The following is a 27,039-nucleotide window of genomic DNA, read 5'->3' as shown; positions in this document are numbered from 1 at the left end:
TTTCTGAACTGCCAGTTTATTTTGTCCGATTTCACAATAAGAAAATGGCGGCGGCGGCGATATTTCATATATCTGAACACGAGGAAAAGGCCAACAAAACATCCAACATATAAAACAAGAAATAAGGACAATAAAAAATAAATAAGGTTTCCTTGTGTTCTCGAGAAATGCTAAAACGCTGGAAAAGACGGAGAAATTCGGCGGAAATCGCTCATTTCACTCACAGCGACCCCTCCGCGCCCAATCGTCATTCTCATGCGACAACCGAAGGACGCGATTGGTCGCTGGAGGAAACGAGAAGACATCTCATACTAACGAACGACCACAAAGGCGGCGGCGCTGAGGTTCAGGTCGGTCTTGGATGGGTACAGGACCTTCAGGTTGCCCTCCATGTCGGTGATGCGCACTTGTTCCAGCACCAGCTGGGGGCGCTCCTGGGGGTCCGGGTTCTGAGGCGCCGAGTCCTCCGGATGTTCTGCATCCGATCCAACTTCCTCCTCTTTGTTCTCCATCGTGAATTTATGGAGTTCTGCCATTTTCTGTGTGTAGGAAGAAAAACGCACCAAAGATATCATTATAATAAAATACAAAAAATACAAAGTAACACTAAAAGAAAAACTTTACAAGACAAATTCCCGACATCCTCAGAACACAAAGCGCAAACAACACCAAACACCACCACCACCAAACACCACCACCACCAAACACCACCACCACCAAACACCACCACCACCACCACCAAACACCACCACCACCACCAAACACCACCACCACCACCAAACACCACCACCAAACACCAACACCAAACACCACCACCACCAACCACCACCAAACACCACCACCAAACACCACCACCAAACACCAAACACCAAACACCAACACCAAACACCAACACCAAACACCAACACCAAACACCAACACCAAACACCACCACCACCAAACACCACCACCAAACACCACCACCACCAAACACCACCACCAAACACCACCACCAAACACCAACACCAACACCAAACACCAACACCAACACCAAACACCAACAACCACCAAACAACACCAAACAACACCAAACACCACCACCAAACACCACCACCAAACACCACCACCAAACACCACCACCAAACACCACCACCAAACACCACCACCAAACACCACCACCACCAAACACCACCACCACCAAACACCACCACCAAACACCACCACCAAACACCACCACCAAACAACACCACCAAACAACACCACCAAACAACACCACCAAACAACACCAAACAACACCAAACACCCCCTTACTGGGGCTGGGAAAAAAATCCATTTGAATCTTGAATCAAGTTGCGAGGGCAAATCTATTCAAATTTTTATCAAATACATTATTTTCGTCCGTCCCCCCCCCCCCCATAGGTCGGCGCTCCGCGGACTAGGCCGAAGCCACAGACTTTTGCCAGGATCGCGGCGGACTAGGCCGAAGCCTTGCCTAAAAAAATCCTGCTTGAAGCGATCCTGGGAAAAGGCTGCGAGGCCGGACACCGCTTGCGGCCTTTTGCCAGGATCACGGCGAGCTGCGGGCAGGTTTTTTAGGCGAGGCCCCGGCTTTGGCCTAGTCCGCGGCCTTTTCCCAGGATCGCGGCGAGCTGCGGGCAGGTTTTTTAGGCGAGGCCCCGGCTTTGGCCTAGTCCGCGGCCTTTTCCCAGGATCGCGGCGGACTAGGCCGAAGCCTCGCCTAATAAATCCTGCCTTCAGCTCACCGCGATCCTGCCAAAGCCTCGCCTAAAAAACCCTGCCCGCAGCTCTGTGCTGAAAAACTCGGCTTATACTCAAGTATATACGGTAAATAAATACCAATAAGTATATGTTGATTGGTTTGCGCAAAAGTTATTGAGTCTACAAACTATGGGATATTTTTTTTTCCCCGTAATGGCAGCAATGAGTAACTTATTGCAGTACTGGGATATTGCGGCGGACAATCTGACACTTTGTGGGAACCAGTGACACTAATACAGCGCTCAAAATCTGCACTGTCACTGTATTACCGACACTAACAGAGAAGGGGTTAAACATCAGGGGTGATAAAAGTGTTAACTGTGTGCCCAAGAAGTGGGCAGTACACAGTGGGGGGGGGGGGGGGGGGGGGGGGGGGGGGGGGGGGGGGGGGGGGGGGGGGGGGGGGGGGGGGGGGGGGGGGGGGGGGTGCTTTACTAGAGCAGTGATGGTGAACCTCGGCACCCCAGATGTTTTGGAACTACATTTCCCATGATGCTCAGGCACTCTGCAGTGCAGTTGAGCATCATGGGAAATGTAGTTCCAAAACATCCGGGGTGCCGAGGTTCTCCATCACTGCCCTAGGGGAAGGCATGGAGCCGTGTCTCCGCTTTGCAGGATCCACATCTTCCCTACGGACAGAACCCAATCTACCAAGTGGCCCCAAACCCTCCGAGACGAGGGGCCCTTACCTCAATCAGAGCGTCCATGACATCTTTACAGGTCTGCAGACTGCTGGCGCTGGTCACCTCCAGCAAGAGGGCGCGGGTGGATTTGGTGATCTGTGGAAGAAGACAAGTCGTCATTGTAGCCCCCACCGGGGGGGGTCACCGTCTTCTAAAGGAGGTCAGTGTTCCTATAAAACCCAAATCCAACCAATGTGGGGGAGGGTAGAAACGATACATGTTCTTTATTCTTATTATACACTATATGGCCAAAAGTATGTGAACCCCCCCCCCCTACAATGATGGCGTTCAGGTGTCCCCAATGAAGGGTCTTGCCAATTCTCCATCATATACTGCAGACCAATGGATCTCAACCACCGGGGGCTGCAGCCTCCCCTCTCCTGGCCTCCCAGGCAGCCCTCCTCAATCTCCTGCAGGGTCTCACAGCTTGAAAAGTTTCCCCCCAAACTGCCATAATGACCTCCAAGCCCCCCCAACCTCACCATCTTCCCCAGTCCCATTCCAAAACCTCCATAACTGCGCCCCCCTGTGTACAAAGACAGCTCCATAAAGACATGACTGTGCCCCCCCCCGTGTACAAAGCCAGCTCCATAAAGACATGACTGTGCCCCCCCCGTGTACAAAGCCAGCTCCATAAAGACATGACTGTGCCCCCCCCCCCCCCGTGTACAAAGCCAGCTCCATAAAGACATGACTGTGCCCCCCCCCCCCGTGTACAAAGCCAGCTCCATAAAGACATGACTGTGCCCCCCCGTGTACAAAGCCAGCTCCATAAAGACATGACTGTGCCCCCCCCCCCCCGTGTACAAAGCCAGCTCCATAAAGACATGACTGTGCCCCCCCCCCCGTGTACACAGCCAGCTCCATAAAGACATGACTGTGCCCCCCCCCCCCCCCCCGTGTACACAGCCAGCTCCATAAAGACATGACTGTGCCCCCCCGTGTACAAAGCCAGCTCCATAAAGACATATGACTGTGCCCCCCCCCCCCGTGTACAAAGCCAGCTCCATAAAGACATATGACTGTGCCCCCCCCCCCCCCGTGTACAAAGCCAGCTCCATAAAGACATAACTGTGCCCCCCCCCCCCCCCTCCATAAAGACATGGTGTGACCAGTTTGGTGGAGGAACTCCAGTGTCCTGCACAGAGTCCTGACCTCATCCCTACTGGACATGTTGGGGGACCGACTCTAAACTACGGCATGTGATAAAAAAAAAAAAGTCTTTATAAAAACCCCTTTCTACACCTTCTCTCCTCCTATTGGTTCAGGGGACTCACCTTGGTCTTGTCACTGTTGGTGATTGGTGGGAAAGAGATGACGGCATTTTCTCCATCCACTAAACACGGGAAGTTTTCTTTGTGGTCCAACAAATGAAGATATCTGTGAATTGGAATATTCGGGATTACAAAACTGAAGGCAGTTATGGATCCATAATCAATAATGAGGAGGAAGCAATAATCACCACACTAAATCGCTTCCTTCATCTTACTGAACGCATTTATCCCACAATGTTCCTCCAACAAACTCCACCCGACAATAATTCCATCGCTTTAATTTAGCGCGGCTGTGTGTAGCTCCACCCACCATCATGTTTCGGGATCGCTCAACAGAAAATACAACATGCACAGTCTGCTATGAAGAGTGCTCTGGGGATCCCTTGTCCCCCCCCTAACATCCTCCAGCCCCACAACAGCAGGACCGCTCCTCCATACAGACCTGAGGATTTTTTTTTGGGGGGGGGGGGGGGGGCTAGAGCTTGTACATTGCACCCAGGACACACTGGGAGAGGGCGCGATGCTCTGCAGGCTTCATCAATCATGAGCTGCATTCAATCAATGGACTGACCCTGTGAAGGAGTTTCTCAGCTTGCTATGCGCACACTGGGGTCAGGCGCACTGTACATGAATAGCGCCCCCTTCTGGTACCAGACTGGGAATGAATGATAGCGCCCCCTTCTGGTACCAGACTGGGAATGAATGATAACTGGTTTGGGTGTTCAGACAACGGAGTCCACCCAACCCAGACAGGTCAGCAGAGTCCGGGCTGCACATCAATAAAGGATCGGCACGTGATCTGCTGGTAACAATATATGGCGGGGGGGTGGGGGAGGATCCGATGTCGGGTAAATGATCTGTACTCTCAGCACAAGGATTAGAAATGTTATGTAATCCGGGATGTACAATACACGGGTGTGAGGAGAGGCGGCGGCACACAATACCGGAGGACATCCCTCCCCCTCCCCCGTTCTCCTATAATCTTCCATCAGAAGACAAGAGGATTATGTAACCGGCTCTGTATACACCTCATCCATTCACACGCCATTCCCCCCCCCCCCCCATCGCCTCCCCATGTATGATCATCACACGCCATTCCCCATGTATGATCATCACACGCCATTCCCCGCATCCCCTCCCCATGTATGATCATCACACGCCATTCCCCGCATCCCCCCCATGTATGATCATCACACGCCATTCCCCGCATCACCTCCCCTTGTATGATCATCACACGCCATTCCCCGCCTCCCCATGTATGATCATCACACGCCATTCCCCGCCTCCCCATGTATGATCATCACACGCCATTCCCTGCATCACCTCCCCATGTATGATCATCACACGCCATTCCCTGCATCACCACCCCATGTATGATCATCACACGCCATTCCCGCCCCATGTATGATCATCACACGCCATTCCCCGCCTCCCCATGTATGATCATCACACGCCATTCCCCCCCCATGTATGATCATCACACGCCATTCCCCACATCACCTCCCCATGTATGATCATCACACGCCATTCCTCCCCTCCCCATGTATGATCATCACACGCCATTCCCCGCATCACCTCCCCATGTATGATCATCACATGCCATTCCCCCCCCCCCCATGTATGATCATCACACGTCATTCCTCCCCATGTATGATCATCACACGCCATTCCCCGCATCGCCTCCCCATGTATGATCATCACACGCCATTCCCCGCATCCCCTCCCCATGTATGATCGTCACACCCCATTCCCCCCCCCCCCCCCCATGTATGATCATCACACGCCATTCCCCGCATCACCTCCCCATGTATGATCATCACACGCCATTCCCCCCCCATGTATGATCATCACACGCCATTCCTCCCCATGTATGATCATCACACGCCATTCCCCGCATCACCTCCCCATGTATGATCATCACACGCCATTCCCCGCATCACCTCCCCATGTATGATCATCACACGCCATTCCCCGCATCGCCTCCCCATGTATGATCATCACACGCCATTCCCCGCATCACCTCCCCATGTATGATCATCACACGCCATTCCCCGCATCGCCTCCCCATGTATGATCATCACACGCCATTCCCCGCATCACCTCCCCATGTATGATCATCATCACACGCCATTCCCCACATCCCCTCCCCATGTATGATCGTCACACGCCATTCCCCGCATCGCTTCCCCATGTATGATCATCACACGCCATTCCCCGCATCGCCTCCCCATGTATGATCATCACACGCCATTCCCCGCATCACCTCCCCATGTATGATCATCACACGCCATTCCCCGCATCACCTCCCCATGTATGATCATCACACGCCATTCCCCGCATCGCTTCCCCATGTATGATCATCACACGCCATTCCCCGCCTCTCCATGTATGATCGTCACACGCCATTCCCCCCCATGTATGATCATCACACGTCATTCCCCGCATCACCTCCCCATGTATGATCATCACACGCCATTCCCCGCATCACCTCCCCATGTATGATCATCACACGCCATTCCCCGCATCACCTCCCCATGTATGATCATCACACGCCATTCCCCCCCCATGTATGATCATCACACGCCATTCCCCACATCACCTCCCCATGTATGATCATCACACGCCATTCCCCGCATCGCCTCCCCAGGTATGATCATCACACGCCATTCCCCGCATCACCTCCCCAGGTATGATCATCACACGCCATTCCCCGCATCGCCTCCCCATGTATGATCATCACACGCCATTCCCCGCATCACCTCCCCATGTATGATCATCACACGCCATTCCCCGCATCGCCTCCCCATGTATGATCATCACACGCCATTCCCCGCCTCGCCTCCCCATGTATGATCATCACACGCCATTCCCCGCCTCGCCTTTCCATGTATGATCATCACACGCCATTCCCCGCATCACCTCCCCATGTATGATCATCACACGCCATTCCCCGCCTCGCCTCCCCATGTATGATCATCACACGCCATTCCCCGCATCACCTCCCCATGTATGATCATCACACGCCATTCCCCGCATCGCCTCCCCATGTATGATCATCACACGCCATTCCCCGCATCACCTCCCCATGTATGATCACACGCCATTCCCCGCCTCGCCTTTCCATGTATGATCATCACACGCCATTCCCCGCATCACCTCCTCATGTATGATCATCACACGCCATTCCCCGCATCACCTCCTCATGTATGATCATCACACGCCATTCCCCGCATCGCCTCCCCATGTATGATCATCACACGCCATTCCCCGCCTCGCCTTTCCATGTATGATCATCACACGCCATTCCCCGCATCACCTCCTCATGTATGATCATCACACGCCATTCCCCGCATCACCTCCCCATGTATGATCATCACACGCCATTCCCCGCATCACCTCCCCATGTATGATCATCACACGCCATTCCCCGCATCACCTCCCCATGTATGATCATCACACGCCATTCCCCGCATCGCCTCCCCATGTATGATCATCACACGCCATTCCCCGCATCACCTCCCCATGTATGATCATCACACGCCATTCCCCGCATCGCCTCCCCATGTATGATCATCACACGCCATTCCCCGCATCACCTCCCCATGTATGATCATCACACACCATTCCCCGCATCACCTCCCCATGTATGATCATCACACAGCATTCCTCGCATCACCTCCCCATGTATGATCATCACACGCCATTCCCCACATCACCTCCCCATGTATGATCATCACACGCCATTCCCCGCATCACCTCCCCATGTATGATCATCACACGCCATTCCCCACATCACCTCCCCATGTATGATCATCACACGCCATTCCCCGCATCGCCTCCCCATGTATGATCATCACACGCCATTCCCCGCATCACCTCCCCATGTATGATCATCACACACCATTCCCCGCATCACCTCCCCATGTATGATCATCACACAGCATTCCTCGCATCACCTCCCCATGTATGATCATCACACGCCATTCCCCACATCACCTCCCCATGTATGATCATCACACGCCATTCCCCGCATCACCTCCCCATGTATGATCATCACACGCCATTCCCCGCATCGCCTCCCCATGTATGATCATCACACGCCATTCCCCGCATCGCCTCCCCATGTATGATCATCACACGCCATTCCCCGCATCGCCTCCCCATGTATGATCATCACACGCCATTCCCCGCATCACCTCCCCATGTATGATCATCACACACCATTCCCCGCATCACCTCCCCATGTATGATCATCACACGCCATTCCCCGCATCACCTCCCCATGTATGATCACACGCCATTCCCCGCATCACCTCCCCATGTATGATCATCACACGCCATTCCCCGCATCACCTCCTCATGTATGATCATCACACGCCATTCCCAGCATCGCCTCCCCATGTATGATCATCGCACGCCATTCCCCGCATCGCCTCCCCATGTATGATCATCACACGCCATTCCCAGCATCACCTCCCCATGTATGATCATCACACGCCATTCCCCGCATCGCCTCCCCATGTATGATCATCACACGCCATTCCCCGCATCACCTCCCCATGTATGATCATCACACGCCATTCCCCGCATCGCCTTTCCATGTATGATCATCACACGCCATTCCCCGCATCACCTCCCCATGTATGATCATCACACGCCATTCCCCGCATCGCCTCCCCATGTATGATCATCACACGCCATTCCCAGCATCACCTCCCCATGTATGATCATCACACGCCATTCCCCGCATCGCCTCCCCATGTATGATCATCACACGCCATTCCCAGCATCACCTCCCCATGTATGATCATCACACGCCATTCCCCGCATCACCTCCCCATGTATGATCATCACACGCCATTCCCCGCATCGCCTCCCCATGTATGATCATCACACGCCATTCCCCGCATCACCTCCCCATGTATGATCATCACACGCCATTCCTCGCATCGCCTCCCCATGTATGATCATCACACGCCATTCCCAGCATCACCTCCCCATGTATGATCATCACACGCCATTCCCCGCATCACCTCCCCATGTATGATCATCACACGCCATTCCCCGCATCACCTCCCCATGTATGATGTTCACACGCCATTCCCCGCATCACCTCCCCATGTATGATCATCACACGCCATTCCCCGCATCGCCTCCCCATGTATGATCATCACACGCCATTCCCCGCATCACCTCCCCATGTATGATCATCACACGCCATTCCCCGCATCACCTCCCCATGTATGATCATCACACGCCATTCCCCGCCTCGCCTTTCCATGTATGATCATCACACGCCATTCCCCGCATCACCTCCCCATGTATGATCATCACACGCCATTCCCCGCATCACCTCCCCATGTATGATCATCACACGCCATTCCCCGCCTCGCCTTTCCATGTATGATCATCACACGCCATTCCCCGCATCACCTCCCCATGTATGATCATCACACGCCATTCCCCGCAATTTTCCTATCTCTACCTTTTCACTCCAATGTATATCTGCACTTTACAGCCCCCCCCCTCCCCCCATACAATATGACAGGTACACTTTACAGCCCCCCCCTCCCCCCATACAATATGACAGGTACACTTTACAGCCCCCCCCCCCTCCCCCCATACAATATGACAGGTACACTTTACAGCCCCCCCCCCCCCCCCCCCCATACAATATGACAGGTACACTTTACAGCCCCCCCCCTCCCCCCATACAATATGACAGGTACACTTTACAGCCCTCCCCCCCCCATACAATATGACAGGTACACTTTACAGCGCCCCAGCAGGACTCATTTTGGAATACTGACCTGTGCAGTCCGGAGACGTTTTGGCGCCTCTTCTGCTTCCTCTGTTCTTCCGCCTCGAACTTCAGCTGGCGCACCAACTCCTTGGCGTCTATTTCCTTCCGATTCAGCGGAACGATCTACAAAACAAGAAGAATCCCGGCATCAGTGTATATGAAAAGCTCAGATCACACCGGGGGTGAGGGGGGAGGGGAGGGCTGTGATCATCATAAAAATGCCTATTTTCTTATGTCTATACAAGTTTCTATGCAATTCCTTACTTATTATATAGAATACAGCTTTGGAACTCGCAATGGCGTCCACCCCCTGCTGCCCACGCACTGAAGGAATGAGGAAGAGATAGAGAAAGCGACAACCAAGATTTAACCATCAAGCTCCTGCAGTCTTCCTGTATTTCAGCCAATTAGGATGTTCCTTTTAGAATGACCACAGTAGTGACGGATACTCTTGTTTGTGTATAAAAAGATTGGGCCCCGCCCACAATACACAGATGTGGAAGATGATTAAACCCGAGTTACTTCTTACGGCGCGTACATTCTCACTTTACAAATTAGGAGCCGCAGCAGAAATTCATCCTGAACCAATCACAGCACAACATACATGTACCGAGCATGACCGTCGAGTCTAGCCGTGATCCTGACCTACAACCCGGACCCCGAGATTTTATCTTCACATTTTTTCTTTTTTTCAATGTTTCCTCTAGGAAGGAGTAAAGAGATACAATTGTACAATTACCACCAAATGAAATCCGAATTTGTCCGGTATAATCCACCCGGACGCACGGAGTAGTTGTAGCGATGAAATGCACGGTATTACCAACACAGGTCAAAGTTGCGAAATCTTGCTTAGGCATTTAGATTTGTTTTACCCCCTTAGGGCATGAAGGGGTTAAAGTGATACTGTTATACTTACCGGCTCTGTGTAATGATTTTGCACAGAGCAGCCCGAATCCTCTTCACAGGTCCGACGCCAGCGCCCCTGGCCCCTCCTATTCTGCCAGTAAGCAGCTTGCAATGGCGGCACCCAAGCAGACGCACTCCCGAGCTGCAGCTCTGTGTCTCCATTCACACATGGAGCCCCATCCCCTCCACCTCCATGCATGAGATACGAAGAAAGGAAATGGATAGCCGCACTGCAATAACCAAAAGGTTTGTCTTTTATTCAAACGAACAGCAAGTACATCACTTCACAAGGTCACAGCAAAGGAACAGGGGAACAGCCGACGCGTTTCGCACTAAGCTAGCTGTGGCAAGTGGACAATCCACAAGGCGTGTCCATTTCCTTTCTTCGTATCTTATGCATGGTCAGTGCATTGCCAGCACCCACGGTATCCTGAGTCAGTCTAATTCCATAGAGTGACCCACCTGGAGCGGTGATCCTCTTTCTTCCCACCACCTCCTGATTGGCTCACTGGCTGTGAGTAAAAGCAGCGGGGACCCAATGGCTCCCAAAATCCAATCAGGAGTGCGAGTCCCTGGAGGGCCAAAGGGGGACCTCACTGGATCGAGAAGGGGCTCAGGTAAGTATTAGGGGGGCGTGAAGAGGGGAGGGGCAGACAGTTTTTGTTTACCTTCATGCATAGAACGCACATTCTGCTTTGACAACCACTTTAAAATTAATTACCATTTCTTGCCATTACCGTGACCGACCACCAAAAAAATAAAATAAATTCCCCTTCTGCCGATGTTTGTGGAGATGCCGCATTTGTTCCCTTCATAGGGCCGAGAAACGATCGTGCAAATTCTGCGTCACACACGGGAGCCGCATTCACTGGAATGGATCACGATTGGCGGTACGGTCCATGGAATGGGACGTTTTGCCACAGCGGCGCACAAAATACTTTTGTGGTACAAGAATAGCGGCATGTGTGCCACCCCCTCCGGCCGCCAGATTAGGATTCCTTTCCCCATTACTGCTGGCGGTAGAGCCGAGTACGTGCGTGCGGGGGTGGGGAGAAGCCGGACGGATGTGTGTCGTGTTTTCACTCGGCGTGTTAAATATTAACCTGCGGTGTGGAGGATTATCGGCGGACAATGGAGGATTATCCCGACACCGTTATCAGGTACAAACACCGGGAACTGCCGGTTCTGCATGACTTGTGTGCTGAAGGCGGACGCCACACCCAGAGCTCCGAGGACACCCCAATACCGGGGGGAGGGGGCAGACGCCACACCCAGCGCTCCGAGGACACCCCAATACCGGGGGGGGGGGGGGACGTCACACCCAGCGCTCCGAGGGCACCCCAATACCGGGGGGGGGGGGGACGTCACACCCAGCGCTCCGAGGACACCCCAATACCGGGGGGAGAGGAGACGTCACACCCAGCGCTCCGAGGGCACCCCAATACCGGGGGGGGGACGTCACACCCAGCGCTCCGAGGGCACCCCAATACCGGGGAGAGAGAGGAGACGTCAGACCCAGCGCTCCGAGGACACCCCAATACCGGGGGGAGAGGAGACGTCACACCCAGCGCTCCGAGGGCACCCCAATACCGGGGAACGTCACACCCAGCGCTCCGAGGACACCCCAATACCGGGGGGGAAGAGGAGACGTCACACCCAGCGCTCCGAGGACACCCCAATACCGGGGGGGAAGAGGAGACGTCACACCCAGCGCTCCGAGGACACCCCAATACCGGGGGGGGGGGGGGGACGTCACACCCAGCGCTCCGAGGACACCCCAATACCGGGGGGAGAGGAGACGTCACACCCAGCGCTCCGAGGGCACCCCAATACCGGGGGGGGGGGGGGGGGGACGTCACACCCAGCGCTCCGAGGGCACCCCAATACCGGGGAGAGAGAGGAGACGTCAGACCCAGCGCTCCGAGGACACCCCAATACCGGGGGGAGAGGAGACGTCACACCCAGCGCTCCGAGGGCACCCCAATACCGGGGGACGTCACACCCAGCGCTCCGAGGGCACCCCAATACCGGGGGGGGGGGGGGGGACGTCACACCCAGCGCTCCGAGAACACCCCAATACCGGGGGGAGGGGGACGTCACACCCAGCGCTCCGAGAACACCCCAATACCGGGGGAGAGGAGACGTCACACCCAGAGCTCCGAGGACACCCCAATACCAGGAGGGGGGGGAGGGAGGGTGGGAGACGTCACACCCAGCGCTCCGAGGACACCCCAATACCGGGGGGGGTAGAGGAGACGTCACACCCAGAGCTCCGAGGACACCCCAATACCGGGGGGAGAGGAGACGTCACACCCAGCCCTCCGAGGACACCCCAATACCGGGGGGGAGGAAACGTCACACCCAGTGCTCCGAGGACAACCCAATAACAGGGGGGTGGGGGAGGGGGAGAGGAGACGCCACACCCAGCGCTCCGAGGACACCCCAATACCGGGGGGAGGGGGAGGAGACGTCACACCCAGCGCTTCGAGGACGCCCCAATACCAGGGGGGGGGGGGGAGAGAGGAGATGCCACACCCAGTGCTCCAAAGACACCCCAATACCGGGGGGGGGGGGGGGATTGGAGACGCCACACCCAGTGCTCCAAAGACACCCCAATACCGGGGGGGGGGGGGATTGGAGACGCCACACCCAGTGCTCCAAAGACACCCCAATACCGGGGGGGGGGGGGGATTGGAGACGCCACACCCAGTGCTCCAAAGACACCCCAATACCGGGGGGGGGGGGATTGGAGACGCCACACCCAGTGCTCCAAAGACACCCCAATACCGGGGGGGGGGGGATTGGAGACGCCACACCCAGTGCTCCAAAGACACCCCAATACCGGGGGGGGGGGGATTGGAGACGCCACACCCAGCGCTCCGAGGACATCCCAATAACAGGGGGGTGGGGGGGGATTGGAGACGCCACACCCAGTGCTCCAAAGACACCCCAATACCGGGGGGGGGGGGGGGATTGGAGACGCCACACCCAGTGCTCCAAAGACACCCCAATACCGGGGGGGGGGGATTGGAGACGCCACACCCAGCGCTCCGAGGACATCCCAATAACAGGGGGGTGGGGGAGGGGGAGAGGAGACGCCACACCCAGCGCTCCGAGGACACCCCAATACCGGGGGGGGGGGGAGGAGACGTCACACCCAGCGCTTCGAGGACGCCCCAATACCAGGGGGGGGGGGGAGAGGAGATGCCACACCCAGTGCTCCAAAGACACCCCAATACTGGGGGGGGGGGGGGATTGGAGACGCCACACCCAGTGCTCCAAAGACACCCCAATACCGGGGGGGGGGGGATTGGAGACGCCACACCCAGCGCTCCGAGGACATCCCAATAACAGGGGGGTGGGGGAGGGGGAGAGGAGACGCCACACCCAGCGCTCCGAGGACACCCCAATACCGGGGGGGGGGGGGAGGAGACGTCACACCCAGCGCTTCGAGGACGCCCCAATACCAGGGGGGGGGGGATTGGAGACGCCACACCCAGTGCTCCGAGGACATCCCAATAACAGGGGGGTGGGGGAGGGGGAGAGGAGACGCCACACCCAGCGCAAATTGGTCTGCATGGCTGTCGTCCCAGAAGGTACAACTAGAGGGTCCCTGAGCTCTGGCTGATCCCTGTTGAGTATTAGCAGCACCGGCCTGAGGATCACACAGCCTCTCTGACCAGAACCTAAATACAAGCGAGGATTTCCAGTGAGGACTAAACATCTTGGCGCCGTGCCCGGTGGGCGGAGCTCTGTGTACACCGCGCTCCTCATTGTAGAGAGGCAGGAAAGCAGACGAGCCATTGTGAGAATACAAAGCAGGGCAGAAAAATAATCTGACAATTATTATGACACCTCCATAGTAGAGGCTGGGCCCATCCCCCGCTGTACCTACAACACATTCTCCGGAGACAATTCGGGGAGGAGAAGGCGACGCCGACTTCTTCATATCCAGGAGCTCGGTGACTGACAGGCGGAGAAAACTGATCTCCCCTCCCCCACCCCACAGATAAGAGAATCTGTAATTGCATCTGGTGTGAGATTGCGGTACATCGTCCTATAGGAGAGGCTGAGCAAAGATCACCACACGAGGAGCTCCTCCCCCATCAATAGGAGGACCTACCTGTACACTCCGTACCTGGGAGGACAGGGCTGGGTCTTCCCCACGGGTATAGGATCACACCTTCAGGTGGGTGGACATTGATAAATGCTTTGCTGGGCACATCCCCCGGGTGTCCCCTCCCCCCCCCCCGGGTGTCCCCTCCCCCCCACAGGTCCTTGGTTTAGTAGAAAACAGAGAGGAGGGTGACCCGAGTCCGGAATCCAAATCCAAGATATGGGACTGATAGACAAGTCACAATTCCTTTTATCTTAATTGTACAGAAAGATTCCCCCCCCCCCCCCCCCCACCAACCACAACAACCTGACAACCCTCCCAACCAACAACAACCTTCCCACCCAACCATCAGCAGCACAACCACAACCAACCACCACCCACCACCACCACAACAACAACCCTCCCACCAGCAACACAACCAACCACCACAACAACAACCCTCCCAACCAACGACCACAACAACCCTCCCACCCAACCACCACAACAACCACCCTCCCACCCAACCATCAGCAGCAAAACCAACCACCACCCACAACAACAACCCTCCCCAACAACCCTCCCACCCAACCACCAGCAACACAACCACAACCAACCACCACCCACAACAACAACCCTCCCCAACAACCCTCCCACCCAACCACCAGCAACACAACCAACCACCACAACAACAACCCTCCCAACCAACCACCAGCAACACAACCACAACCAACCACCACCACAACAACAACAACAACCCTCCCACCCAACCACCAGCAACACAACCAACCACCACCACAACAACAACAACCCTCCCAACCAACAACAACCTTCCCACCCAACCATCAGCAGCACAACCACAACCAACCACCACCCACCACCACCACAACAACAACCCTCCCACCAGCAACACAACCAACCACCACAACAACAACCCTCCCAACCAACGACCACAACAACCCTCCCACCCAACCACCACAACAACCACCCTCCCACCCAACCATCAGCAGCAAAACCAACCACCACCCACAACAACAACCCTCCCCAACAACCCTCCCAACCAACCACCAGCAACACAACCACAACCAACCACCACCCACAACAACAACCCTCCCCAACAACCCTCCCACCCAACCACCAGCAACACAACCAACCACCACAACAACAACCCTCCCAACCAACCACCAGCAACACAACCACAACCAACCACCACCACAACAACAACAACAACCCTCCCACCCAACCACCAGCAACACAACCAACCACCACCACAACAACAACAACCCTCCCAACCAACAACAACCTTCCCACCCAACCATCAGCAGCACAACCACAACCAACCACCACCCACCACCACCACAACAACAACCCTCCCACCAGCAACACAACCAACCACCACAACCCTCCCACCCAACCACCAGCAACACAACCAACCACCACAACAACAACCCTCCCAACCAACGACCACAACAACCCTCCCACCCAACCACCACAACAACCACCCTCCCACCCAACCATCAGCAGCACAACCAACCACCACCCACAACAACAACCCTCCCCAACAACCCTCCCAACCAACCACCAGCAACACAACCACAACCAACCACCACCCACAACAACAACCCTCCCCAACAACCCTCCCACCCAACCACCAGCAACACAACCAACCACCACAACAACAACCCTCCCAACCAACCACCAGCAACACAACCACAACCAACCACCACCACAACAACAACAACCCTCCCACCCAACCACCAGCAACACAACCAACCACCACAACAACAACAACCCTCCCAACCAACGACCACAACAACCACCCTCCCACCAGCAACACAACCAACCACCACAACAACCCTCCCACCCAACCACCAGCAACACAACCAACCACCACAACAACAACCTTCCCACCCAACCATCAGCACAACCAACCACCACCCACAACAACAACCCTCCCCAACAACCCTCCCACCCAACAACCCTCCCACCCAACCACCAGCAACACAACCAACCACCACAACAACAACCCTCCCAACCAACCACCAGCAACACAACCACAACCAACCACCACCACAACAACAACAACAACCCTCCCACCCAACCACCAGCAACACAACCAACCACCACCACAACAACAACAACCCTCCCAACCAACGACCACAACAACCACCCTCCCACCAGCAACACAACCAACCACCACAACAACCCTCCCACCCAACCACCAGCAACACAACCAACCACCACAACAACAACCCTCCCAACCAACGACCACAACAACCCTCCCACCCAACCACCACAACAACCACCCTCCCACCAGCAACACAACCAACCACCACAACCCTCCCACCCAACCACCAGCAACACAACCAACCACCACCCACAACAACCAACCACCACCCACAACAACCCTCCCCCAACAACCCTCCCACCCAACCACCACAACAACCCTCCACCACCACAATCACAATGACCAACACAACCACAATCACCAACACAACCACAATCACAACAAAAACCAACCACAACAACCCTCCCATCCAACCACCACCCACCCCAACAACCCTCCCACCCAACCACCACAACAACCCTCCACCACCACAATCACAATGACCAACACAACCACAATCACAACAAAAACCAACCACAACAACCCTCCCATCCAACCACCACCCACCCCAACAACCCTCCCACCCAACCAGCATTTGTTCCCTCCACCAACACAACCACAACAAAAACCAACCACCACCACAACCCTCCCACCCAACCAACACAATCAGCAACACAACCACAATCAGCAACACAACCACAATCAGCAACACAACCACAATCAGCAACACAACCACAATCAGCAACACAACCACAATCAGCAACACAACCACAATCAGAAACACAACCACAATCACAACAAAAAACAGCCACCCCAACAACCCTCCCACCCCAACAACCCTCCCACCCAACCACCACCCACCCCAACAAACCTCCCACCCAACCACCACCCACCCCAACAAACCTCCCACCCAACCACCATCCACCCCAACAAACCTCCCACCCAACCACCATCCACCCCAACTACCCTTCCACCCAACCAGCATTTGTTCCCTCCACCAACACAACCAAAACCAACCACAACAACCAACCACCACCACAACAACCAACCACCACAACCAACCAACCACCACCACAACCAACCACCACAACCAACCAACCACCACCACCACCACCACAACAACCAACCAACCACCCAACCACCACCACAACCACAACAACCAACCAACCACCCAACCACCACCACAACAACCAACCAACCACCACCACAACAACCAACCAACCACCACCACAACAACCCACCCAATGGCAACCAGCACCCCCCAACCACCATAATCACAAGCACCACATTTCCCCCAACTCTCGTCCCCCTGCTTCTGCACACATCCCCTGCCATCATCTCCACCCCCCATGTATACATCTCCAACAACTCTCACTTACAGGGAGATCATTGGTTGGTGCCAGTGCACCCGGGCACAGACAGGGATTACACTCCACCTCCCTCTTGTCCCGCCATGAGTGCCGGGCAGGCAGGGATCAGTGAGAGCCACGGGGAGGAAAGACGTCTATGTACATACAGAAGGATTCCGACGATGACAGCAGTGATTGGAGGGCGAGAGCCGGAATAAGCGAATGATTCGGAAGTGTGAAATCCCGGCCCCCCTCTGTACTCGTACTGTCTGTTACCTTTCCGCTGTGCACATAAATGCGAGGAGGCCGCCCTCTGCTGGTGAATATTGTTACTGCATTGCTACAAAATAAAAATTCACAACAGACAGACAAGGTTTGTAGTTTTCTCTGCCAACTACAGAACACCTCCCCCATATGTTATAAAGAGGGTTTCTGAGAGGTTGAGCTGGGTGCCGGTCCAGGCATGTGAGCGGATCCAGACCTTGTTGTCACAATCTTACCCGAGTCTGGACCGGCTCTGCGATGTCAGTGGCTTTCAGCTCCCCCCCCACCCCCCAATCGCTGTTAAATTGACCGACGTACAGCCATGCCAACCAGCCACAGTATAACGGCGGTTGGTCAGCAAGTGGTTAACGTCCTTTTCCGATTTACACCAAAACCCCGGCAGACCCCCGACCTCTCTGCAGAGTGTAATACAGTCACGGCTCACCTTGAAGTCCTTGGGGGGTCTGGCATCGTACAGAAGGGGCCCCTTCACCAGCTGCAGGTCATGGGTGGCAATGGTGGCGAGCGTCCTCTTCTCACAAATCTCATCATGAAGTTTGGTCTGAAAAAGGAAATCATCATTGTAACAATGTAACCAAAAATAACAGAAGACAGAAGAGACCCCGCCCCCTTTTTACCTTCATACATAGAATGCCCTTTACAACCACTATAAAGAACACAACACCCGTCCCATATAAAGAACACAACACCCGTCCCATATAAAGAACCCAACACCCGTCCCATATAAAGTACACAACACCCGTCCCATATAAAGTACACAACACCCGTCCCATATAAAGTACACAACACCCGTCCCATATAAAGAACCCAACACCCGTCCCACATAAAGAACACAACACCCGTCCCACATAAAGTACACAACACCCGTCCCACATAAAGTACACAACACCCGTCCCATATAAAGAACACAACACCCGTCCCATATAAAGAACACAACACCCGTCCCATATAAAGAACACAACACCCGTCCCATATAAAGAACACAACACCCGTCCCATATAAAGAACACAACACCCGTCCCATATAAAGAACACAACACCCGTCCCATATAAAGAACACAACACCCGTCCCATATAAAGTACACAACACCCGTCCCATATAAAGTACACAACACCCGTCCCATATAAAGTACACAACACCCGTCCCATATAAAGAACACAACACCCGTCCCATATAAAGAACACAACACCCGTCCCATATAAAGAACACAACACCCGTCCCATATAAAGAACACAACACCCGTCCCATATAAAGAACACAACACCCGTCCCATATAAAGAACACAACACCCGTCCCATATAAAGAACACAACACCCGTCCCATATAAAGAACACAACACCCGTCCCATATAAAGAACACAACACCCGTCCCATATAAAGAACACAACACCCGTCCCATATAAAGAACACAACACCCGTCCCATATAAAGAACACAACACCCGTCCCATATAAAGAACACAACACCCGTCCCATATAAAGTACACAACACCCGTCCCACATAAAGTACACAACACCCGTCCCACATAAAGAACACAACACCCGACCCACATAAAGAACACAACACCCGTCCCACATAAAGAACACAACACCCGTCCCACATAAAGAACACAACACCCGTCCCACATAAAGAACACAACACCCGTCCCATATAAAGAACACAACACCCGTCCCATATAAAGAACACAACACCCGTCCCATATAAAGTACACAACACCCGTCCCATATAAAGAACCCAACACCCGTCCCATATAAAGTACACAACACCCGTCCCACATAAAGTACACAACACCCGTCCCATATAAAGAACACAACACCCGTCCCACATAAAGAACACAACACCCGTCCCACATAAAGAACACAACACCCGTCCCACATAAAGAACACAACACCCGTCCCATATAAAGAACACAACACCCGTCCCATATAAAGAACACAACACCCGTCCCATATAAAGAACACAACACCCGTCCCATATAAAGTACACAACACCCGTCCCATATAAAGTACACAACACCCGTCCCACATAAAGAACACAACACCCGTCCCACATAAAGTACACAACACCCGTCCCACATAAAGAACACAACACCCGTCCCACATAAAGAACACAACACCCGTCCCATATAAAGAACACAACACCCATGCCATATAAAGAACACAACACCCGTCCCATATAAAGTACCCGCCTTTTTTTGGCAATTTTTGTTTAGAAGTAAAAAATCCGTATTTTTTTCTAGAAAATCACTTATGCCTCGTTTCCACTGAGCGGATCGGTTCGGTTCGCTTTTTTGGGTGTTTCCATTATGAAAGCGTGCCATAAAAGCGAACCGTACCGGACCATTCTGGGTCCTGCTTCAGATGTGGGGCCATAGAGAATGGAACGGTTCCATTAGGGCGGACCTACAAATACATCTCACTGATTGGTGGATGTGCTAGGCTTTTTTTCTAAACCTTGCATGGTCCCGGATTGGTCCGATTTGCAGTGGAAATGCTCTGCAGAATAGACCGGTCCCATTCTAACCGCTCCATTCTTTCTGACCCGAACCGATCCGTGCAGTGGAAACAAGGCATTAGAAACCCCCAAACATTATATATATATATATTTTTTTTTTTAGGGTTATACACAAAAAATACACTTTAATGAATTGTAATTAGGGATGCACCAAAATCAGAGAATACAGACCCCCGCATTGCGCGCGCCCCCCCCCCCCCCACCCCAACAGTAACAGACCACCAGCTAGGAGTACATGGGGGGTGATCAGATGTGTACCCCTTTCAACTGAGGAATACAGATAAACCCCCCCCCCTCCAGTTACAGGAGACCCCCAGCCAGGAGGGGTGCAGTGGGATGATCAGGGAGAACCCAAATACAGACCCCCCCCCCTATCACCTCCCTCCAGTTGAAGACACCTGGCTAGGAGGAGTGCAGGTAGGTCCGTCCCCCATAAGAAGTTAAGAGGACACATCCAGAGCCGTATACATTGCAGTCCCCTCCGTCCTACCGGTCGCCCCATCCCCTCCCTCCGGTCGCCCCGTCCCCTCCCTCCGTCCTACCAGACGCCCCGTCCCGTCCCCTCCCTCCGTCCTACCAGACGCCCCGTCCCGTCCCCTCCCTCCTACCGGTCGCCCCGTCCCCTCCATCCCTCCTACCGGTCGCCCCATCCCCTCCATCCCTCCTACCGGTCGCCCCGTCCCCTCCATCCCTCCTACCGGTCGCCCCGTCCCCTCCATCCCTCCTACCGGTCGCCCCGTCCCCTCCATCCCTCCTACCGGTCGCCCCGTCCCCTCCATCCCTCCTATCGGTCGCCCCGTCCCCTCCATCCCTCCTACCGGTCGCCCCGTCCCCTCCATCCCTCCTACCGGTCGCCCCATCCCCTCCATCCCTCCTACCGGTCGCCCCGTCCCCTCCATCCCTCCTACCGGTCGCCCCGTCCCCTCCATCCCTCCTACCGGTCGCCCCGTCCCCTCCATCCCTCCTACCGGTCGCCCCGTCCCCTCCATCCCTCCTATCGGTCGCCCCGTCCCCTCCATCCCTCCTACCGGTCGCCCCGTCCCCTCCATCCCTCCTACCAGTCTCCCAACAGTTCCCTCCCTCCGTCCTATCGCTCGCCCCGTCCCCTCCCTCCGTCCTACCAGTCCCCCTGTCCCATCCTTCTTGCCCTTCTGACAAATAACATTCTGCGATATTCCTACCTGAGCGGGGTCCCCTCCCTCCCTCTCACCGGTCGCCCTGTTCCCTCCCTCCCTCTCACCGGTCGCCCCGTCCCCTCCCTCCGTCCGGTCGCCCTGTTCCCTCCCTCCCTCCGGTCGCCCAACAGTCCCCTCCCTCCTACCGCTCGCCCCGTCCCCTCCCTCTTGCCGTCCTACCGGTCGCCCTGTTCCCTCCCTCCCTCCGGTCGCCCAACAGTCCCCTCCCTCCTACCGGACGCCCCGTCCCATCCTTCTTGCCCTTCTGACAAATAACATTCTGCGATATTCCTACCTGAGCGGCCAGGAAGCGTTTCAGGGCGTTGCCGGGCCTCAGATTCATCCCCTTCACCACACAGCACACGACGTACGGTCGGACATCTTTGATGGTGGGCGTGACGCTGACGGCGAGGGGAAGCGGGTTCTCCGCAATGTGCAGAACTCTCAGCATCATCTTACTGACGTCTTCCACCTCGTCCTCCCCTCCGCCGTCCTTCTGTCTCTGCTTCTTCTTCCTCCGGTCCTTGGGGTCCTCCTTCACCTCCGCCTTGCCCTTCCCCCCACCCCGGCCCCCCACCCGCAGGTACTCCAGGATGGACTTGGTCTGGCAGCCGTTCACCATCTTCTCCAATCTCTTGTCTTTCATTTTGTTGCCCTTGAAGTTGATTTCCTTCAGCTTGGCGCAGTCGGCGAGTTCGAAGGGGATTTCGGTGAGCTCGTTGTTGGAGAGGTCCAGAGTCTGCAGAGGGGAAGAGAGACTGTAAATACGGGACAGCAAAACGGACACACCCAGAGAACGCCGGAGACAATAAAATGTAACAATAAATATTCAAGTTCCAATTCTCATTTTCTTTATATCTCCACCGGCATCCACTGGCTACAATTTATTCTGCTCCCTCAATATATCTCTCTACAGTCACTGGAGGCAGAGAGTGGAAGTAATGAGCCCCAGTGACAGAACATATTCCCAGCATCCCTTTAGATGAACATATTCCTCCCTGCTGGCCTCTGGATGCTGCAGATCGGATCTCAGTTGTTGGATTCCTATTCCAGGAGCCGTTCTGATTGGTTGAACTAGATGGACTTGTGTCTTTCTAAAACCAGACTAACTATGCAATCAAGCAACCCATAGGAGGTCAGCATAGCGAAGGTCTCACCAACCAGTGACCAGATCCCTCCCTGGAGTATACACATCTAAAAGGTGCCCAGAAATGTGTTCTTTCACAGGAGATTGGCTGGAAGAGCAGTGAAAGGAACTATGGGAGATTTCGTTCTGCAAATCAGTAGGAAGCAGATATATTACCCCCCCCCCTGCAATCAGCTTACATTTTACAGCCCCCTCCCCTCTGTCCCACGGGTCACCCCATTGGTCACCCTGTGTCATCCTATCGGTCACCCTGTCCCATCCCTCCGATCACCCCATCCTGTCCTATGGATCACCCAATCCCACCCCCCGTCCTACAGGTCACCCCCATCCCATCGATCACCCCGTCCCATCCTTCCCGTCCTATGGGTCGCCCAATACCACCCCCCGTCCTACTGGTCACCCTTTCCCATCCCTCCGGGCACCCCAATCCACCGGTCACCACGTCCCACCGTCTCATCCTACCGGTCACCGCATCCCATCCCTCCGGTCACCCAATCCCATCGTCCTACAGGTCACCCAATCCCATCGGTCACACCGTCCCATCCTTCCCGGTAACCCAATCCCATCCCTCCTTCCCACTGGTCACCCAATCCCACCACCCCGTCCTACGGTTTACCCAATCACATCCCACCGTCTCATCGCCCCGTCATACCGGTCACACCGTCTCATCCTTTCCGGTAACCAAATCCCATCCCTCCGTCCTACAGGTCACCCAATCCCACCACCCCGTCCTACGGTTTATCCAATCACATCCCACCGTCTCATCGCCCCGTCCTACCGGTCACATCCTTCCTGGTAACCCAATCCCACCCCCCGTCCTACGCGTCACCCCGTCCCACCCAATCCCTCCGTCCTACAGGTCACCCAATCCCATCCCCCCGGTCACCCCGTTCCATCCTTCCCGGTAACCCAATCCCATCCCTCCTTCCCACCGGTCACCCAATCACACCACCCGGTCCTACCGTCTCATCACCCCGTCCTACCGGTCACATCCTTCCCGGTAACCCAATCCCACCCTCCGTCGTACGGGTCACCCAATTCCATTCCCCCATCCCACCGTTCTACCAGTCACACCGTCCCACCCTTCCCGGTAACCCAATCCCATCCCCCTCCGTCCCATTGGTCGGTACCTTGAGGCCGGTGAGCAGCGCGATGTCGGGACTCAGTTCCCGGATCTGGTTGTCAGAGGCGATGATTTCGGCCAGTAGGGGGAGCTGTGAGCTCAGCATTCCTAGGGGGAGGGTCTTCAGCCTGTTCCCTGATAGGTGGAGGGAGGAGAGGCGGGTACATTGGCCCAGCCCCCGCGGAAGTTCCTCCAGCCGGTTCCCGGACACATTGAGGGAGGAGAGATCGGACAGACGGCTCAGCTCCTCCGGGAGATTCTCCAACTCATTCCCGGACACATCCAGCACCTTCAGCCCCCGGAGCTCCGCCACTCCCCCCGGGAGGCCCCGCAGACGGTTCCCGCACAGGACGAGGCTCTGTAGGCGGGTGAGGCGGCCGATCTCCCCCGGAACCTCCCGGAGCTCCGCACAGCCGCTCACCTGGAGGTAATTCAGGAGGGAGAGAGAGAAGAGAGCCGGGGGGAGCTGCCCGCCATTCTCGCGGAGCCGATCATCCACCCCCTGGAGGATTAATTCCCTCCTCCGCTCCTTCTCCGCCCGATCCACCTCCGGCCATTCCGCCATCACAATACACACAGACACGTGCACACCCGGAAACACGACCCGGCCAATCACAGCGTCCGCTGTCGTCACTCCGGCCAATCACAGCGTCCGCTCGCGTCACTCCGGCCAATCACAGCGTCCGCTCGCGTCATTCCGGTGTCTCATTACTGTGCAGGAGTGTGGGGTGTAGCAAGATGGCGGCGAAGGAACGCCACTTCCGGAACAATCTGTGACGGGGAGCGGAATGCGAAGTCACCTGCCAATCACAGCGTCCGCTCTCATCACTTCGGCCAATCACAGCGTCCGCTCTCATCACGTCAGCAAATCACAGCCCGGCGCTCTCATCACTTCGGCCAACCACAGCCCGCCGATTACAGTTACACGACCCACCAGAGAGGTGCGGCGTTTCTTCTTCACAGCGACCCCTGGTGGGCACCGCGAAACCGAGCGCAGAGCGACTGCCGACCAATAATCCAGCTGAGTGTCATTAACCCCTCACAGGTCTGTATGTCATGGTGGGGGGGGGGCAGTCTATGTCACGGGGGGGGGGGCAGTCTATGTCACGGGGGGGGGCAGTCTGTATGTCACGTGGGGGGGTCAGTCTGTATGTCACGTGGGGGGGGGGGCAGTCTGTATGTCACGTGGGGGGGTCAGTCTGTATGTCACGTGGGGGGGGCAGTCTGTATGTCATGGTGGGGGGGGGGGGGGGTCAGTCTGTATGTCACGGTGGGGGGGGCAGTCTGTATGTCACGGTGGGGGGGCAGTCTGTATGTCACGGTGGGGGGGGGGCAGTCTGTATGTCACGGGGGGGGCAGTCTGTATGTCACGTGGGGGGGGCAGTCTGTATGTCACGTGGGGGGGGGGAGTCTGTATGTCACGTGGGGGGGGGGTCAGTCTGTATGTCATGGTGGGGGGGGTCAGTCTGTATGTCATGGTGGGGGGGGGCAGTCTGTATGTCATGGTGGGGGGGCAGTCTGTATGTCACGGTGGGGGGGGCAGTCTGTATGTCACGGTGGGGGGGGGCAGTCTGTATGTCACGGTGGGGGGGGGCAGTCTGTATGTCACGGTGGGGGGGGGCAGTCTGTATGTCACGGTGGGGGGGGCAGTCTGTATGTCACGTGGGGGGGGCAGTCTGTATGTCACGTGGGGGGGGCAGTCTGTATGTCACGTGGGGGGGCAGTCTGTATGTCACGTGGGGGGGCAGTCTATGTCACGGGGGGGCAGTCTGTATGTCACGGTGGGGGGGGCAGTCTGTATGTCACGGGGGGGGGGGGCAGTCTGTATGTCACGGTGGGGGGGGGCAGTCTATGTCACGTGGGGGGGGGGCAGTCTATGTCACTTGGGGGGGGGGGCAGTCTGTATGTCACTTGGGGGGGGCAGTTTATATGTCACGGGGGGGCAGTCTGTATGTCAGTTGGGGGGGCAGTCTGTATGTCACGGTGGGGGGGGCAGTCTGTATGTCACGGTGGGGGGGGGGCAGTCTGTATGTCACGGTGGGGGGGCAGTCTGTATGTCACGGTGGGGGGGGGGGAGTCTGTATCTCACGTGGGGGGGGGCAGTCTGTATGTCACATGGGGGGGGGCAGTCTGTATGTCACGTGGGGGGGCAGTCTGTATGTCACGGTGGGGGGGCAGTCTGTATGTCACGTGGGGGGGCAGTCTGTATGTCACGGTGGGGGGGGGGGGGTCTGTATGTCACGGGGGGGGCAGTCTGTATGTCACGGTGGGGGGGGCAGTCTGTATGTCACGGTGGGGGGGGCAGTCTGTATGTCACGGTGGGGGGGGGCAGTCTGTATGTCATGGTGGGGGGGCAGTCTGTATGTCACGGTGGGGGGGGCAGTCTGTATGTCACGGTGGGGGGGGCAGTCTGTATGTCACGGTGGGGGGGGGCAGTCTGTATGTCACGGTGGGGGGGGGGCAGTCTGTATGTCACGGTGGGGGGGGGGGGGTCTGTATGTCACGGTGGGGGGGGCAGTCTGTATGTCACGGTGGGGGGGGCAGTCTGTATGTCACGGTGGGGGGGGGGGGCAGTCTGTATCTCACGTGGGGGGGGGGCAGTCTGTATGTCACGTGGGGGGGCAGTCTGTATGTCACGGTGGGGGGGGCAGTCTGTATGTCACGGTGGGGGGGGCAGTCTGTATGTCACGGTGGGGGGGGCAGTCTGTATGTCACGGTGGGGGGGGCAGTCTGTATGTCACGGTGGGGGGGGCAGTCTGTATGTCACGGTGGGGGGGGCAGTCTGTATGTCACGGTGGGGGGGGCAGTCTGTATGTCACGGTGG

General features: G+C 55.9%; 1 protein-coding gene across 1 annotated transcript; it reads right to left on the bottom strand.

Annotated features, from left to right (window-relative positions):
- LRRC47 (leucine rich repeat containing 47) lies at positions 1-24,829 on the bottom strand. The gene is made up of 7 exons (XM_040326561.1): positions 24,223-24,829; positions 22,241-22,684; positions 18,683-18,799; positions 9,526-9,641; positions 3,719-3,821; positions 2,448-2,537; positions 1-539 (listed from the first exon to the last, which is right to left on the bottom strand). Exons 1-7 carry the CDS (start codon positions 24,778-24,780, stop codon positions 312-314), a joined length of 1,656 nt encoding a protein of 551 aa, XP_040182495.1. The 5' UTR covers positions 24,781-24,829; the 3' UTR covers positions 1-311.
- Positions 24,830-27,039: the final 2,210 nt, after the last annotated feature.

This window comes from Rana temporaria, chromosome 10 (genome assembly GCF_905171775.1).
Source record: "Rana temporaria chromosome 10, aRanTem1.1, whole genome shotgun sequence".
Taxonomy (NCBI): Eukaryota; Metazoa; Chordata; class Amphibia; order Anura; family Ranidae; genus Rana; species Rana temporaria.
The sequence above is the reverse complement of the archived record's forward strand: the minus strand, read 5'-3'. Positions and strand labels throughout refer to the sequence as shown.

What these genes read in the sequence shown, in the direction of transcription:
- LRRC47 (XM_040326561.1), bottom strand. Translation starts at nt 24,780, where the DNA reads ATGGCGGAATGGCCGGAGGTGGATCGGGCGGAGAAGGAGCGGAGGAGG. An exon ending in AACGTCTCCGGACTGCACAG is followed by an intron (nt 3,822 to 9,525) that starts GTCAGTATTCCA and finishes TCCAATTCACAG; the next exon opens with ATATCTTCATTTGTTGGACC. An exon ending in TCATGGACGCTCTGATTGAG is followed by an intron (nt 540 to 2,447) that starts GTAAGGGCCCCT and finishes TCCTACACACAG; the next exon opens with AAAATGGCAGAACTCCATAA.